General features: G+C 41.7%; 1 protein-coding gene across 1 annotated transcript in view; it reads right to left on the minus strand.

The window, feature by feature from the left end:
- The window catches only part of CDK14 (cyclin dependent kinase 14), a 316,643-nt gene extending 297,841 nt beyond the window's left edge, over positions 1–18,802 (minus strand). The window contains exons 1-2 of the mRNA XM_040592698.1: positions 18,573–18,802; positions 12,417–12,448 (exon numbers count right to left, since the gene is read on the minus strand). Of these exons, the coding sequence (XP_040448632.1) occupies positions 12,417–12,448; positions 18,573–18,663 (123 nt within the window). The 5' untranslated portion in view covers positions 18,664–18,802. The remainder of the gene's footprint in view (positions 1–12,416; positions 12,449–18,572) is intronic.
- Positions 18,803–19,236: the final 434 nt, after the last annotated feature.

The following is a 19,236-nucleotide window of genomic DNA, read 5'->3' on the forward strand; positions in this document are numbered from 1 at the left end:
CTTTTTATTACAGATGTTTCTGAAGAATCTTTACATTTGGATTTCTTCTAAACTTTTATAAACAAGTAGTTTGAAACAGTACCTTTTACAGTCTTCACAGAACTTGGACCACAATTATTTGCAACGTACTGTATGGAATGACACGTGAAGTAAATCACCTCTCCTTACAGAAACACTTTAAATATTATTGTATATGACAAAGCTAACAATAAGTCAATTGCTTGTGACACAAAGTTTCAAACAGATTGCAGAAAGAAAGCAGCCTGCGATAAAGTTCATGAAACACAGAATGGTGGTGGTTGGAAGGCACCACCTCTGCAGGCCATCTGGTCCAACCTACCTGCTCAAGCAGGGTGACAATCATGCTGCACAGGATGGGTAGGTTGTCTGGATGACTTCTGACTGCCTCCACAGATGGTGACTCCACAGCCTTACTGAGCAACTTGTTTCAGTGCATGGTCACTCTCACTGTAAAAACGTGTTTCCTGATGTTCAGAGGTTTTCAGTTTCCTGTGTTTTCAGCTACTGCCCACTGCCCCTGGTCCTGTCAGTGGGCACCACTGACAAGAGCATGACTCTGTCTTCTGGACATCCTCCCTTCAGGCATTTATATACATTGATAAGATTGCCCCTGAGCCTTGCCTTCTCCAGGCTAAACAGTCCCAGTTGTCTTAGCCTTCCCTCATAGGAGAGATGGTCCAGTCCCTTACTCACCCTCAGTGCCTCTTCTCTAGACCCTCCAGTGTGTCCATATCCCTGTTGTACTGGGGAGCCCAGGACTGAACACAGTACTGCAGGTGTGGCCTCACTGTGCTGAGTAGAGGAGAAGAATCACCTCTCTTCACCTGCTGGCAACACTCCTAACGCAGCCCAGGATACCATTAGCCACCTTTGCAGCAATGGCCCACTGCTGGCTCATGTTCAACTTTATGTCCATCAGGACCCTCAGGTCCTTTTCTGCAAAGCTAGTCTGCCCCCAGCACATTAAGTTTTAGGAAACAGTGTTGCCTGAACTTAAGAGAGAGAGAGAGTCCCCTTTTTTCCCCCCAGGCAGAATTTCATCTTGTACCCAGTTAAAGGCTGTGGTAGGTGACATGGGATTTATTCTGGATGTTGCTGTCTCTCACAGTGGCTCATGCCATTACTGACAGACCAGGAGTGCAAGTTATATATATGGTCCTGTGGTAACACAGTGCGGCTGCAACCCATGAAAGTTCAGCCTAACTTATTCCTGATCTAGTATCTACATTTCAAACGTTGAAGAAGGCTAAACAGCAAACTCAGAGTATAATAAATATATTCCCACTGACTATCTCCAATTCTATCTATGTTCTTTGGCAAGAGAAAAAAGAATTACATTTTCCACTTTTTTTCCTTCCTCTCCAAGAGGCCTTCTCTGTACGTTTTTCACAAGACAGAGAAACTGAGCAAGGAAGACAGCCATGGCATTCTTCCAAACTTTAACATTAAAATAAACCCAATTCACATAGGTTTTCAAGATGAGGATCCACTCATAGGAGAGTATCTACTCCGATGTCCTGCATCACTACTGAACCACTGCAGCCTCTTGAAACCACTTCTTGGGTTCACCTCCTCCTCAGTAAGTATTAAACATACTCATGCGCTTTGCTAGGTCCTATGGGCACAGAATCACATAGGTGTTCTCTCTGAAGCTTAAGTGGTGACACCAAAATGAAACATCACTTTGTGACTGTGAAAATCTGTATCACTTCCACCCAATTGCTGGAGGAATGAAATAATTAGTGCTGGCAATAAACCTATGAGAGCATCTTAATTAGAACTTTGCTGAAATTGATGCAGAAGACAGAACTTTCAAAGAGGCACAGGTTCCCTGACAGTATTTGTTCAAACATGCTAGAACTTTTTTTCATAACAGTAACTGAATTTTTTTAAATTTTTAAATAGCATTTTCCTTTGTTAAAGCTCATAGTTTGAGCCCATTGTCTTAATGTCCATATAAAATGCATGACTAAGCATTCTTTCCACACCACTGAAAAGACCTGGTCTTGAGATATAAAAAGTATACATAGTCTAATTCATAACTGCGTAGTTACTGCAAACTTACCTTCAACGATAAAAATACCATTTCCTTACTGATTTGAACAGAAAGTCTGGGAGTGCTACAGCATGCCTTTTTCAAGGGCAAGCAAATCAACCATACCTCTTCAACTTTTCTGAGCTTCTGTCATGATTTGATGATGGCCAGACACGTCACATTTAACTGAGCCATACCACACTGATAACAAACTAAATAAATAAAAAGCTCAAGTATTTCTCCAGATGTTGTCCTCTAGTTTCTGGAATATTGTGCATCTCCAAGGTCAGCAGGAGGTGTCTGTAACAAACATCCTGTTTCTTTCTAGTTCCTCTCTGTGCATGAGGAGCCAAGATAAATCCGAGCACTTTTTTGTGTGTGTAGGTTTTGGGGTTTTTTTAACAAAAATACTTTTTTGCCCCTTCAAACTGAGCAAACCTGCAGTGATGACAGACTTCCCACATCTAAACAAGCCAAGGCATGGTAAGAATGATAATGAATCTGACAAACGGAACCAGAACTTTTTCTGAGCAAGCATAGATTGCTATTTTAACTGTAAAACTGCATCAGTAATTGGCATCAGCAAAGCAGAGCAGGTTGGAAATCATGTAGTAAGTCTGGCTGTTTAGAAAGGCCAATAAATAAATGAAAGCCACCAAACCGCATTTTCCATTGCTTCTGCCAGTGGCTGACAGCCCCAGCATCCCCAGCCAGCCCGCAGGTGCTCCCTTCTCTCCCTGCCCACTCCACTCATGAGCTCCCACCGCCCCTATGCTCCCATGCCCCCTGCAGCTGCCTCCACAACTAGCAAGGACTTAAGTAGCATCCTTGTCACCACGGGCAAAAAAACAATACCAGCTTAAGATAAACAGAAGAAAGATAAATGATGAATACAGAAAATTACACTAAGTTATAAAGGAAAACAGGCACAAAGCAGGAAAAAAGAGTTACTTGACAGCTGCTGACACTGTATTTGGACTATGATGCAGTTTTTGTCACCATACTGGATAAAACAAAACAACTACAATGAAACTAGAAACTGTTACAATTAGAGGACAACTAATTCCAAGAAATGCAGAAGAGGCTGGACAAACCAGTCCCACAGGGGAGTGGGGGGATGTGTGTGTGGCTGGTTTTAAATAAATAAATAAATAAATAAATAAATAAAAATCTATCCAAATTTAATAAAAATACTTCCAAAAAATTACCTGTGAAAATCTTGCTTCTCTGTCAGAAAGCAACAATCACAGTATGTCAATGGAGAGATGGTGATAAAAACAAGGGGACACTGATTAAGCTCTATATGAATTTCAAAACATTCTTCTTTTAACTGCTTTCTGTAACTGCCTAACAGTACAGTGGGGAAAAATGCTTCAGAGGTTAACAACTTAAGAAAAATAACATGAACAAAAATATGCATCCTAGCCTCTGCACTACTTCTTGCAACATACTTGGGATAACAGAAAGTCTTCCAGATTTTAAAGCTGAAGGGCACATCTGACCTAACCACAGCAAGTGACCTCAAACAAATTCCTTCACAGTGCTGAATTTTCAATATGGAAGTCAGAAAGCAAGTTCAAGAACAGCATAAAGCCAGCCTCAGGTACAGTTTCAGGATCACCATTTTGCCACAACCCATTTCTGAGTCTGAATGTGCCGTTTCAGTGGAGGAAGACAAAGATCCATTAAAACAAAACAGTGCTGAGTGCAACTGCGTACCAGTAAGAATCCACTGATAACAAGAAATTAATTTTACTCTCACTAAAAGAAACACAAAGACTCCTCAAACACGTATGTATGGAAGAACATCTTTTTGTGTATGCAAGCTATCAGACTAAAAAGTTCACATACAAAGAAAAGACCTGCTTACCATGTGGCAGCTGGAAAAATACTGTAAGCCTGTAAGCCTTGTTTTCCTGGACAGGCAAAGCACTGGATACTGAAGCTAGCAACATTGCTTGTATTTTTCAATACTGAACAAGGTGAACATGTGGATCCTACCAAGAAACTTAATTCAGGTTATGTAACTATCTCAGGAGAGCCCAAACACAAATAATTCCATTTGTTACTCAGAATTGGTGACAATCCCCTATGTGCCCTCAGTGGTCTTGCCTCTATCATTTATCATTAAGTTTCCAGCAGCATTCATTCTTACTTTAAGCTATTAAATTACTGCCAATGTTTCACATTTAAATAACCTGTAATACTCAAGCCTGACTTTTCAAACTTACTAAGGAGAATTGCCGTACTTGAAAAGAACGAAAGAAGTATTAGCAGAACTGTGACTCAACTGGCATCTAAGTAGAAAGCTTTGCTGGAAGGGAAAAGGGATAAACAAATTCTAGAACATATAGAGAAAGAGGTGTACGGCAATGACAATTTCTTTAGGCCTTAATATCATCAAAATGACATTGTTTTGTGCACATAAAATCAATTTTGTTTAAATAAACCAGTCATAGCCAGCAATCTCCTTTTCTTATCCCTTCCAAATAAATCGCAAGAGATGTCAATTGACTCAGAACCCTGATTACTGTGGATGGGATCCTGCAAATATATGGTTGTCAGTGATATTGTGACACACAGCAGATGAGGCATCATGCATGCAGAATTTCTTAGGAAGGCTAAAAACTAGACAGAAATAATTTTCATTTAAATCATTTCATGAGAAGAAGATTTAAATATAGTCGTATGTCTGTTACTGGTGTGGCTTGGAAGAAAGGGGAAAAAAAAAAGCAATAAAGTCAATGTACAAAGATGAAAGACACAGATCTATCAAGGAAGCCACATGATTATTTCTTGCCTCACAACTGGGAGATTGCCCAGCAAGGCTGAGCACAAGAAGCTACTGATGCCGTAGTAACGTACTGTGTTTTGTTACTCTATTTAATCTACCAATAAATTACTATACCCCATATATCCCAAGAAAACAAACACCGGGATTTACACATAAGCATACTTCACCAAGATAAAAACAACTTACATTCAGACTCCACATCTCTGTAGGCATATATCCTCTCATCAGATCAACAGAAACATCCAACACAAAAAAAGGCATGCACAAGTAAGAGCAGCAGGCCTAGAAATTCATCTTCATTTTGCAATGCTTCTCTGATAGCTAAAACACTTGCCTGCAGATCAGAACAGAGCTCTTTATATGTCAGTGGTTTGGCTGGATTGTCACAAGGCACTGCTGTGGACATGGATTCAGACCAAGTTCTGCTCCTTTGTTCCATCCATTTTCAAAGGAAAATTAAGCAAAGGACACACACACATTAACTAGTAACACAAGCCCTTCTTCCATACAGTGTCTACAGAAAAGAAGGCAGAAGAGTATGCAGTTTCACAGCTGACAACCATTTTTCTTAACTCATGAAAATAATACACACTTTCTGAAAGGTAAATGGCCGCACTGTCACCAAACATGCCAGGAAGAATGCACATCACTGAACACATCAATGGCTGGCAAAAAGTCAGACCACTGCCACTTAACAGGTTTGAGGGATGCTCCAAGATTAAAAATCTTCCCCACTCAAAACAGAAAGGTCCTCAAATTTTGGTCTCCTAAAGCCCACGTTTATCCCCCAACATTAAGAACAACTCCTCTTCTGAATGAGTAAAAAGTCACTGCCAAGTAAATATCAAAACCTTCCACAGTCTCATATTTTGCTTCAAAGCCTTGAAACTGGACACAACAGAGCAGCCATTCCACAGCCAGTTTTTCTTGGTAGCTTTCCTGACACTTCTCATTTACTTATGTGGTCACCTAGACCTGGTTCTGAAGCGCCTCATCTTCCAGAACCTGACCTTCTTCCACATGCAACAGCACAGGGAAGTGACAGGAATCCCTAGCCACCATATAAATATTGGTAATTCTCTGAAAAATTAAGTGAGGCTATCCACGGGTTGGGGATTTTTTAAGCCACAAAAACCTTCACAAACCAGCATTTTCACAGACCAACGAAGGGCACATCTGTCTCACAGCTGGTCCAGTAAGAAGCTGACACAGCCCAGCAGAATGGCAGTATTTGCTCTCTTCCATCCACGTTCTTCGTTCTCAGACTCACCCGAAGCACATTTGCTAATATTATCAGTCCTCAACCAGAGGAAACAGTTATTCCCTTTAAGCAGCTGAGAATGGCTTTATAAGACCTTAAGTTATAAGACTGTTTTGCCACAAATGCACATGCACTACCATCATACAACAGTCCTAAGAACTAGCAACACAATCCAGATTCATAGTTTGTTGGAATGGCCTCAAAGACATGGCACATGGCAGCAGAGACCAGTAAATCTGTTGGCCAAGCTGACATCTAAGCCGTCTGCTGCTAGGGAACCACTGGACCAACACCAGATCCTCAGTAGTGTAACTGAACAGTTCTGGAGGGATGAAGAAACGGAGTTAAGGAGACATAGGAACACAAACCCACCAAACCAGCTCCTGGGAAACCTCCTTGTGAATCCAAAAACTGCATAAAGAAGATGGGCCTCCCACAGCAGGCATCAGATTACATTATTAATCTTTTACCTCCCTCTTTCCCCCCAAAAAATCTGCCTGTGTCATGTCTCAAGTAGTACTTCACAAGCAGTAACTCCCAATACCAAGTTGTTATCCTGTGCCTGGATTTACGTTTCCTCTCATTTGCTTTGTGGCATATGGCTGAATGGACCTATTTCTCAAGACACTTGAGCCACCTTTGTACACATTTGGGGAAGGACCTTAAACCACCAGATGACGATTTCTGACCAACTTCTCTGCTATTATTTAAAAATTGCTTTGGCAACTATACATCTATGCTTGTTTTCCAAATCCAGTTTTAGGGGGTTTTATTTTTCTAGTGTTACTTCCTACATCTCTCCCCTATCAGCCTTCAGTCACACATCACAACTGATAACCACACACCATCTGCATGTCCCAGCATTAAGCAGGGGAGAACTGCATCAAATTCATCATATACCCTAAGCTAAATCCACATTCTCAGCACTGGCAATACCCCCACCCCAACGTTATTCAGGCCATTTATAATCATTACCCATAACCACTTCTCTGGAAACTCTCCATCACAACATAAAGCAGTTCAGTAGTCACCAGTCTCTTGCCTCCTAAATATAAACAAAGTCACCAGAAGGCAGACAGCTCAGCCACGGCTTGTAACAATTTTACTGTATCCAGATCAATAAAGAAATACTGCATCCAAAATCATTTGTATCACAGGATCTTCGTAAGTCTGTCACTCACCAACTCCACCTTTTAAGTCTCCCAGGAGTGAAATAATCAATGTGTATTCCAAGATCCTACAAAAAGTGACACTGGGTTTCAAAAGGGCTAGATTTCTCTCTCTCCGCCATCTCCCATAACCCTGCAGGAGAACGTAAAGTTATAGTTCCATATCTATACTTGCTACATGCACTTCTCTCTCAAGCTATTTACCATAAATAAAACTTTTTAAAAATGCACAAATGTCATTTAGTGTATTATGTGCCTCCTGCATTATGGCATTCAGATTCCTCTTGTTCATTCTTTATAGAGCTCTACTTTTTTTCCAACTGCACCTCTCCCTTTAACTTCTCAAATACAAATATTGTCTATACAAGAGTTCTGGTTCAGAGAGTGGTATCCTTTAAATCAAGACATTTTTCATGGCAGCATCCACAGAGGAAGTAGCCTTTTTGTCTGGGGAGGTTTGAGAGAGGCAGACTATGAGAGCAAGCACGCTACAGAATCAACTTGGCAAAACTCCCTCCCTTTTCACACGCTTCCACTTCAAACACACGGATGTTGTTTCATGAGTTAAATAAATGAAATTTGGCTTCCTCAGAGCTGGAGACTCTAAACATAGTAAGGACTAGATGAGCATTAAGGATTTTGCTGAGGTCAGAGTATTCGTAACACCTCCAAACAGACTCTCCTATGTTCACAAGAACTTGCATTCCAGCTTTTCCATTAGAGGAGATTCTTATCTCTGTCCCTCAGCCAGCTCACATGCTTCTTCACCAAGCATCTAGGCATCTAGCATCAGCCAGCTTCAAAGTTACTTGATGGAATCAGACAGTATTACGTACACAGCAAGCACAATCACAGTATCCTAATTTCTAAAGGAAGGTGGCCTTAAGAAGAAGATGCTCTTGATATTGGGCAAAATGAACACTAAAATACAGCTACACAACAGCAATAAAACTCACAACATAATAAGCAATAATCACAGCCATTCATATTGATTGAGTCTTGGGATTATTTGATTTCATTATGACATTGATATTAATTTATCTAGTATGCATACATATGGCTGAAGGTCTTAAACCACTATTTAAGTGCTTAGAGAAGCCACTAACAACAGAAGAACAAGAACCAACAGCTCGAGGCTGACAATAATTTAGAAATAAATCGTAACAGCAAGCAGCTATCCAAAGGAACAGGTTACCAGCCTTCCAACAGGGTTAGTCACAGCATCAACGCTGGCTGTCATTCCAACAAATACGCTGCAATCCAGCCACAAGTTATTGGCCTTGATCACATCTGAGTGAAAAAGAAAACTGTTCCATCATTATAAGACAGAGTGGACACTTGTTATACTAACTGCCCAAAGGCATCAAAGCAATCCCACATAGCTGGAAGTTGTTAATCTAACTTTGACAAACTACTAGAGCACTAATAAAATGTTCACTCAAGGGCCAGAAGTTTGTTTATAGACTGCATTTTGCAGGTACTGCTGCTCCTCAGAGGCGTTTATCCTCCATCTTGATATCCAGGGTAGATAATCAGTGCTTTTCCTAAAAGAAGGAAACATGCTTTCCACACCAGAAGCCACACTCAGAAAGTAAAATTTAGGTGGCCTTGTGGAGGGCAACTGGAGGGCAACTTTTTTTCTCACACACACACAGAGGAGAAAATGCCTGCCTGTCTCCCACTCAAGCTAACTTTGAAAACAGGCAAGAACAGCCTGCCTGTCCCCCGCCCTCAGTCATGATAGTTCGTGATAGAAGAAACCAATCCACAAACCATTGAAAACATTCAGAATCTTCCCACTGATTTCAGTAGGTACTGGAGCAGCCCCACGTTCCAGTTCCCACAATGTGACTAGTATGGCAAAAAGAAAAAGGCTACATTAAAAAGAAAAAGGGGGGGAAGGGGAAAAAAAAAAAAAAACAAACTATACAAGAAGTGGTCTGTATCCTATTCCTTTATTCACATGGAGTCTCTGGAAGATGTCATAAGATCTTAGGAAGGTAAACAGGCTACCAGTGGATTTAAATAGATTAATTCAAGTGTTCTCATGAACTGAAGTAAAGGCCAGCACCACCTACAGAAAAGAGTTTTTTCACTCAAAATTTAATCAAAGCAACACTACAGCAGGTACAAAAAAAAGTGACAAATCCTACTCTTAACTCCTTCACACTATTGTTGTACTCTGACCTTATAGGCAGGACTAAATTTACCACCAAGATCCCTGAAACACTTCTCAAACATCTGAAAGTATTTTCTGACATGCAATTTCTTCACACTTTTCGCTGTTCATGATTTTTTTGTCCTAATTTACTGGAGGGATTAATTTCAACCTGCAGAAAACAATTAATTACACGATACACTTCCCCGTCGTGTTTGATATCTCAGTTTATAGTAGCTTCTCTTCAACAGAAAGATCACATCCTGCAGTGTTGTACATTTCTGAGCCACCGTGTGCAAGTTAAAGCAGGTAGAATAAGCTCCACTGAACAACTGTTTTCTCCCATCTCAATTCCTGAGGGACAATCAAGTACCTCAGGTAGCGCCTATGATGTGCAGGTTAACCTGACAACTGACTCAGCTGCAAACCCAAACCTTGCAGCTTTAGAAGGGTCATCTTCCTCTTCGTCCCACTTTCTCTCCCCCCTCAGAAATTTCAGATCCCTGCTGGCCATCTTCTGCTACTGGTGTTCTGGCCACTCTTGAAAGGCTAAAACATGAGCCCTCCTTTGCCAAGCTGTCGAGTATGCGAAGTCCTTCCCTGCAAGTTCATTACTGCTTGTTCAAGTTCCGCTTCACAGGCCAACCTCCCTCCAGAAAAGGGGAAACACATTGGGAAGAGACACACAGCATCCTTCAGCACCATGAAAGGAGAAAGGGTATCTTTTCACTAACTGTATAGGGAGACGATGCAGCTTGTTAGATGCAATTTCTGTTTCAATAGTTGCCTGTATAATTTTTTGCAGTAGAAGACCTACAAGGTTTAAGTAAAACAATGCTTGGACAGCTAGCTACCTCCTCTCTCTCCTTCTCACCTGATATTCCCACCTATTGTCATTATAGCTCTCTTCATAACTGCATCTCTGGTACATCAATACTACATACGCTGGCCAGAAGGCTAGACTGCTCTCCTTTCATATCATGGTCTTGTCTTAGTCGTGTTTTTCAGGACAGCCTTCTAAGACCAACAAATGCGGCCACTCCTCTGCTTGCAGATACTGGCTCACTTAGAGGTATGTGTCATTATAATCAGGTACACTACTGTTACTGAAGACTGTTTTATCTTCCAATTTGAAGGATGTTTGAAAAGAAAGGAATTATGTGATATGCAGTACAGCCCATTCTCTGATTCACATTTTAGGCTACATAATCACCAAGAACTGTTGTGCTGAATTTGAAGATATAACAAGGAAAACAAAATCTCAGCCTACTTTTCTTTCTTATAGGAAATATCACCTAAAACTATGGAACTGATTGATTTCAATGTCACATCAAACTCTTCCCTATTTACAGGAGATGCAAGAAAACTCTTTTGGGTACCCTTCCCACTGGCCTTCTCTTATTGCCTCTGCAGTAGCTCACACCAATGATCTGTCAGATTTCAATAAAAACATACTTGAAAAATATTTTTCCTCCCTAAATCCCCTGAATTTAAAAAAAAAATTTGCTCAAGCTGTCTCTTGTTCAAACAGAAAGCCAGATTTAAAGAAAATGCATGCAAACTATATATAAAAAATCCTGAGGAAAAGAAGGGGACAGAAAAAATGCCATCTTCGTAAGATAACATTTTTTAATAGAGCCTTTCAAATTCTATATCAAATTTAATACAAGGTACTTACTGGGTAGGTTATAGCACAGATACATTACTGCAGCCTTCAGAAGAAAGTACTGGATAAAAATAGACCAGATTTGTAAAACAAGGATTCAGAGTCTACCAACCACACATCTGCACAGGTGTAACTTTTATGGAGGACTTGCTTTCCTCCAGGGTGTTAAAGAGAAATGCAATAGTTGGGACCACTGTGTGATCCAACAAGAGTTCCTGAAAACAGAGTCTGACCCCAGGACCTTCACTCCAGGTCTGAAAGGGATCGAGCCAAGTTACAGCAACACACATCAAAAAAGCATAAACCATTTATATTGTTATTACTGAATTTGAGCAGAGGGCTGTAAAACTCAGTGCAATCTGTTTAGAAAGAGATGAAGTCTGATTTGATCCAGAATCAAGGACATTACATCATCATTAATTTATTCTAGAATCTGGCATTACACAGCAGCTATCTCACTGTAATCAGCCAAGAATTTAAGCTTACAGCATGCAATGAAGAAGAAAACACAGAAACACAAGAAGCGTAACATCAACACATGAAAATACCACCGTTTGCTTCCAGCTATGGTGGCAGAGGGAAGTACAAAAGGCAAGCATTGACTACAATATAACAAGTCATCACACCAAGACCTACACCTCTTCCTGCATAAACTTGCTCTGCAGGACAACTCCTGGTGACCTCGATCTCTCAAAGCCTGTTGTAAGTAAAAGCAAGCACAAGTCACCAGCAGCATATTTTACAAATTAACACACGTATATCACAGACAGGTCAGGACCCCAAACTGATTACACCAAATCATCAAGTATCAGTTTTACCAATACAGCTAGCTGACGGTTTTGTGGTGTTGGGCTTTTTTTTTTTTTATTTCACAAGAAGCATCTCTCTCAGTTGACATATTCAGCAAGAAGCCAATGCAGCAGCACTTTACGTAAGGTGCTCTCTCAAGAGTGATGTTTTTTTCACTGTCTGTTACAGTACAGGCCTACAATTATAAGAATTACCGTGGGTAAAGTTCTGTAAAGTATTTCCTCTGCGTGCACCATTTCTCCACATGGAACATTTTTAAAAGACCACTTTTCATACAACATTCAGTTTTATTATATTCCAAAAAAAAACAAGCATTCCATTCACAGCCTTCAACTAACAAATTCATCTGGTAGTTATTTGGAAAATGAAAATATGTTCGAGCAATATGCATGTATTAACACATACGCACATTGTAACACTACTATCTATGGGTTTCTTTTAGCACTAGTGAGAAATACAAAGGCATACCTGGACTATGAAAGGTACAAAACATTTAACCTACCTCATCAAAGCTGCTATCTTCTTTCTTCAAGGCTTTAAAATAAAAGGAAAAAAGAAATTGTCATCTGTACTGCATTTCAATGAGCACAAAGTAACTAACACCCGAAAACAGAAAAAACAGAGCAGCATTTTCCTGTTATAATAGGAAAGAACAGGCTGGCATGAATAACAATTTTATACTCAAAATTTGAATCTGTAAATGGAATATAGGGCTGCACAGCATGTTTCCAAGAAAGTAAATTTACATATTTATGAGAAATATTATCCTCTCAGGTTAAAGAAAGTAAAGCAAGGTGTTTTTTTTCAATTCCTAGTGAGCGTGAAAACACTTTATGGAAAGCCTGACTGAACTTCAAAAAGGAAAAGTATAATAAACACCTAGCCATGAATTCAGTTTGTTAAGTACTAAAACTTTATGAAATAGCATGCATTGTGACATGCTTTTTTCTGTTTATTTTCTTTTTTCTTTTTTTTCTATTTTTTTACAATATGACTTACACTAAAGCAGAAAAGATTCCTGTCTTTCTACACTGTTAACTAGCAATTAATCATCAAACAAGGAAAAGGAAAACAGTGCAGAAATCATGTGAACTGGAAAAGCAAGAAAATGAAGACATGAATAGTTCTGAAGTTGTAGCAAAGATTAAGCTGATGAAAATTTTTCCTTTAGCATACTGGGTTTCTTTATTGAAATGTAAAGAAAAATCATTTCTCCAAATGTCCATTGAACTGTGTCAGTGTGAAGGTACAAGACTGGTTCCTTTTCTCTGTACACCACAACCAGACCAACCACAGAATTGCGAACCGCATGTCGAGACCTGAAAGAGACCTGAAAGTGCTCTTCGTTTACTTCTCTTGAAGAGCTAAAGCAAGACAACCCATTGCATTGACGACTGCACTATTTCTTTTCAGTTTAAATCATGAAGGTTTGCAATCTGAGGAAGGTCATCTGAATGACCTTACAGCGCACAGTGCTGCCCCAGAAGGCTCCCTCTTCGTCATGTAAGCAGAATATTGGTTCTTACACTTAAAACACATTTATTTCTGCAGGAGAGAAATACTTCAGCGCCTAGCACAGTTAAGGATCTAGACTCCAGTAGGTTTTTTGCTCTTCTGGGTGCTCCTTCCATCTTCAAATCACTAATAGTTTCTAAACCACCTGTCTTCAGAAGCAACAGCATTACCAGCTTAAAAAAAAACCAAACCCAACCACAAAACAAAACCAAAAAAAAGTAGAAGCTGTATAAGAGGCTTAACAGATGCAGGACACCTCTGCAAAACATGCTGCAGCTCCACAACCTCTGCCACTAAGGCACATAAATCCCAGTTCTTGTACAGAAAAGGAGGGATGGTCCAACTTTCCTTTACTTTCAAATTCCTGTTTCTTTGGGACATGAAACATCTCTTCCCTCAGATCTCTGAAGATTACTGTTTTACAGTCACTCATCTAGATTTCAAGCTCAGTAACAAAACAAAACAAAAAAAACAAACAAAACCCTGGTATTTTGCTGAGGAGATTTGAGGCACACATTATACATTTTTAATCACAAAATGCACTTTTATGGTTTTGAGGGCCAGACCAAACATTTTCAGACTGCCAATCCCAAGTACCCAGAAGTGTGAGTCAGGACATTTGAGAGGGGGGGTGGCGAAAAAAGGAAGGGAAAAACCCAACCTGTGGAATACTTTCTAAGAACACACTTCTAATCTTATCATATACCTTTCAGGTCACAATGACCTACAAGCTATACATCAGTATATGACACCTAGGTCATGTGACAAGCTCTTCTCTCTTACCAAATCAGAGGATTTTCACATAACCAACACATTCCAAGAACAGCCAGACAACAGATACCCAAACAAATTTCACAATGTAATAAAAAAACAAGAAATGGGAATCTGTGATCCACTGCGAAGTTTTGGCTTGCCTTTAACTTCTATCTTTGACTAAGAGTTTTTTTAAGAATCTCAAAAAATAAGAACATGAGAGCTCTGGCCACTCATTTAATCAGATTCTGCTTAATAGTAATTTCAATCTCAACCAATTTACTACATAGGATCTTCAAAAGAAATCATGGAACCGGCATACTTTATACAACAAATTACATTAGAAATGGTGTTTTCCCATCAATGCAATCCTCTTCTTTCGAAACCCTTAAAAAAAGCTTTGCTGAATTAAAAAAAAATAAACTGTTTACAAATGAATTTCTCATTATCTCAGGTATGTGAGCTATTTAGAGTACATTAGAGGAGATTAGTGGAGATAACCTTTGTATTAGTGAGGAGTTAGTAACAAAGCCCAGGGATGCTCAGACAGCCACAGACTGCTTTCAGTGCACTGTGAGTAAACTCTGTAATGTTTTCTCTCTCTCTCTTCCTCTCTTTCTTCCTTCTTTCTACCCTGGTGTTAGTTTTTGACTAAAGAGTTTGCATAAGAAAACAGAAGTTAAATGGCTGAGCTGAAGAGATCTCAAATATGATTTTGCTGCAATATGAACCTCAACAAACACATAGCCAAGAACTCTTTACATAACTAAAAAATTATGATAATTTTATAAAATTACTCATTGTTAAGTGTAATTACATAATTATCAAACATAAAACTAAGAACCAATCCTTCTAAAGGTTTAAATGCTAAAATAAACAGTGAGCCAACTGAATCTCTGAAAGTTGGTTAAAATACAATATGATGTGTTCATTTATATGAGGACAACACAGTATGTAAACAAGGAAATCAGAATTTTTAAACTAATTTGGATGTTTGTATAAAAATGGATAGACTCCCAGAGATCTGTTAATAAGTTCTGTAAATTTTTCAGAATCTTAGTAATGTAAGTTCTTTAAGAACAGTTAAAATTTAAGAGGAACACCCCTTGAAACTTTACCAGAAAACTGCCATGAGAAAGGGTGCCTTAGCTGAAAAGATAGCTCATTTTTCTAGAAATGTAAGCATGTGATTTCTGCAGTCAAAAGCCATTCTGTCTATTTCAGAATATAAACTTCAACTGAGCACTACAGGCCATATGCATTTCCTCTAAGACACCACGGCGCCATATCGCCCTTTACCAGACTTGCACACAGCACAAAGCAAATGCTCAGGATGAAGGCTCAGAGATGGACAATTTCACACAGCACATTTTTCAGCTCAGCAAAATAAACATTCTCAGCAGTAGGTACTCGTAACACTTAAGGAACAGATCGAAATTTTGAAGGATGAACCAGGCCTTTAACACCCTCTGACAGTCACTGGAAAGCCAGTGTCTAGCAAGCATCCGTTCATGGTTAAGAAAGTGTGCCAAGTCTACCTGAGGCTGCCATTGGTACCTTTTGGCCCTTTGCTGTGTCCCAGGGTTAACTAAGCTGGTTTTAGCTAAAGATGCTGAGGCAATAGCTTCAAACATTACTTAACATACTGTGTCACACTGTAAAAAAAATAAATCACCTTATACATTCACTGCTGATATAGCATCTGAAATGGAGAGGATTACTTTGTGGGGCCTTGAAGGTAGTTTAGCTGCAAGCCCTAGGAAAAAAAAAAAAAAAACAACCAAAAAAAAAAAAAAAAAAAAAAAAAAAAAAAAAGAAAAAAACACCACTACTGCCAGGGACAATTAGGATACATTTTCATTGTTTTTATATAACAGGCTAATATAAACTTTGTTATCAAAATGAAGGGTCTTGTAGTATTGGAAAAATTGTATTTGGCAGCTGGGGTACCACCAACACCGCAGGGAGGCCTAGCAGTGCCTTACCATTTCAAGAACAACCATTAGATGTTCCTGACTGTAGCAGTTGAAGGTTTGACTCACTAATCATTTGCCACAAACACCATGTCACTCTTGTATCATTTATGTATTTATCCATATGATGCTACATTGTGTACTTAAACCTATGTAAACACATAAATTGAAGCAGAACAGGAAAAGCTGAAAGATCATCATCATTTATAATAAATCACAACGGAGCAGACAACAGACAAAATTCCATATTTGATACATATTAAATTAGTAATTTGCTAATCTCGCCAAGGAACCAGCTCTTCCAAAACCAGCTTTAAAACCAATGTGACAAATACCCAGAAAGACGACTTCCAATGAGGTTTTGTTTTCTCTCCTTCAATTCAATATATAAGTACAGCATGTGTTTCAACTGAGGATTTCCTGGTATGCAACTTAAGAGTTTCTGGCTTTGCTTGGGCTTATCTGTGGCTCTGGTATCAGGGAGCGGACTATGTTCAAACCTCACACTGATAAATTAGGGGGTTTTGAGCAAAGTGCAGTTACCAGCATGACAGTCAAAATATTAGAGCATCTGAAGATTGAACAGTCTTGCTGGCAGCAGCTGAGTTTTAGTCACAAAACCACCACCACACACAAACAAACCAGGCACCTGCCCACACTCCTACACTTCTGTACACACGCACAAAGAACTGGAGGAGATGGAATATGTAACAATCCTTGCACCTAAAATCAGGCCAAAGCTCCCAAGGAAACTCGGAAGTTGTTTAATTTGTGAAAAAAATGACAAGAAGCGATGATCACCCAACAGAGCCACCTAAAACATGCAGAAATTACCAGCCAGAGGGACTCTGCTCCCTACAATGCATTAATGGGACTGTCACTGTTACAACAAAGCAGCATCCTCATTCAAAATATTTTCTTTGTTAATGACTTCCACCATTAGGAAAAGCTTTCCACAGTTCCATGTAAGAGTGTCTCTCTGTGTCTACCGACACACATACAAAGACACGTGACAGCCTGAACACCTGACTGCTTTATTTTTTCTTCTAATCAAAGAAAGTTAAATGCAGTTTAAGACTGATGATGGGTGAAAGCTATTTTCATATGGGGACAGAGATATTTATAACTATGACTTGACATTCATTTCACAGTTGAAACTTGGCATTTACCCTTGAAACTGGTTTACAAATATGAATGAGCTTTTTCATCTTGTAGTAAGGTGTAAGAGATACCTGATTTCAAATGCTATCCTACATCTGAAGTTTGCAGTCCTTAAAAGCTAAAGGTAATACACTGAATACATACACAACACATGAAAAATTATAATGCCCACATACTTCAATGCACCTCCTGTGTAGGGCTGTGGAGGGAGAACCAAACACCACAGCTCATGGCTACAGCGCAGGCACTTCACATGCTCCCACTGGGACAAAGCAGCTCTGAAAGTTGACCCTCATCTGCCAACCAGACCGACTGCAAGGAAAAATGTCCCAGTGGGACAACCAGTGGGTAAGGGCTGTGGAAAGGCCCTTACAGAGGGTCTGCAAGGACAAGTGCTGCTGTGTCCACCCGTCCATCCCAGCGGCTGCCCGGCACCACTTCAGGCTGCTCTGCCCAGCCAGCCTGGGGACACCTCACAGCTCCTCCAAGGTGCCTTGTCTCCTTGCTCAGCAGCATGTTGATGCTGTCAGTGGGAACTAACGTTTTAAACTGCGAATTAAGCACCCTAGCACGCCATAGACCAAGAGAAACACCAGTGCGAGCAGACTAGAACTCTGTGGCATTGTTCTCAGCAACTAACTCGACTGCAAAATAAACTGGTGTCAAAACCAAACGCGCCACAGCGATACCGGGAGATAACGCGCTCGGCAGCGGCGTTCTGGTGACGCTCCCTCGGGACGCTTTATGCCAGTGAAAGAACGACAAGACTTCGCAGCAGATGACAGGCAGACTTCTTTTGTCTGGCCTCCTAAATCACTCGGCCGCCGTAATCCGCTCCAGCATCTCATGCCTCAACTCAAAACCAACGTGCAGCCGCACCAAAAAAATAAATTACCAGACCTGACACAAAACGAAAATAACCATATGCTTTTTGCCAAGGTTTCTCTTCAGCAGTGGAGGCACGCTGGCCAACTCTCGTCTGCAGTTTGTTTTTTTTACCCTATTTTGGGCTAACTCCATCGCAGACCCGTACTGCCGGGACTGCACACGCACTGCCGGGAAAGGGCTGTTATTTTCCCGAGCTTTCTTCCCAAGAAACGCTTTTCGGGGCCGGCGGCGGCGCGGGTGTTTCCAGCCCTGCGGCGCCCACCCCCCGGCCCCGCCGCCGCGCAGGCAGCCGCGCCGGCCCCCGCCCCGCGCCGCCGGGACCTCCCGGGCGGTGGGCAGCGCCGCCGGGACCCGCCTGCGGGACTCACCTATTCGGCCGAAGCTCTCCGATAAAGTTCTCCGCAACTTTTTCATCCTGCTGATCTTCTCGGCGGACTGCGAGTCGATCATGTCACACATGGGGGGCGGCCAGCCGCCGCCCCCGCTCGCCCGGCTCCGGGGCTCCCCCTTCGCCCCGGAGAGCCGCCGGGCGCAGCGGGACAGCCCCGCTCCCGCCCGGTAACGAGCCCTACGCCGCCGCGGCTGCTGCTGCCCGGCTCTCCGCCGCCCCCGCCCGGCTCATAGCCCCCGTCCCGCCGCCCCCCCGCCCCGGCCCTGGAGTGCCCCGGCAAAGCCAGGCGCGGCGGGGAGCGCACGGGAGGAAGGGCAGCGCTAAGGAGAGATGGAGGAGTGAAAGGAAGGTCCGGCGCGGGGCTGCGGGCACCGGCGGAGGGAGAGAGGGAGGGAGCGCTGAGAGAAAGGAGGAGGCGGAGCCTGGGAGGGCCGGGAGCCCCGCGCCGCGGCCGGGGGGAGGCGGCGGGCCCTGTCCGCGCTGGCCGGCGGCTGAGCCGGGCCCCGCCACCCGCAGCACCAGGGACTGCCCCGCCCGCCCGCCCGCCCCGCAGCTCGCGCCCGCGCCGCCCCGCCCCTCCCCGCGCGGCGGGACGGGCGATTGCCGGGGCGAGGCGGGCGGGAGAGGAAGCGGCGGCGGCG

Source organism: Falco naumanni, chromosome 4, assembly GCF_017639655.2.
Source record: "Falco naumanni isolate bFalNau1 chromosome 4, bFalNau1.pat, whole genome shotgun sequence".
In the NCBI taxonomy this organism is placed as follows: Eukaryota; Metazoa; Chordata; class Aves; order Falconiformes; family Falconidae; genus Falco; species Falco naumanni.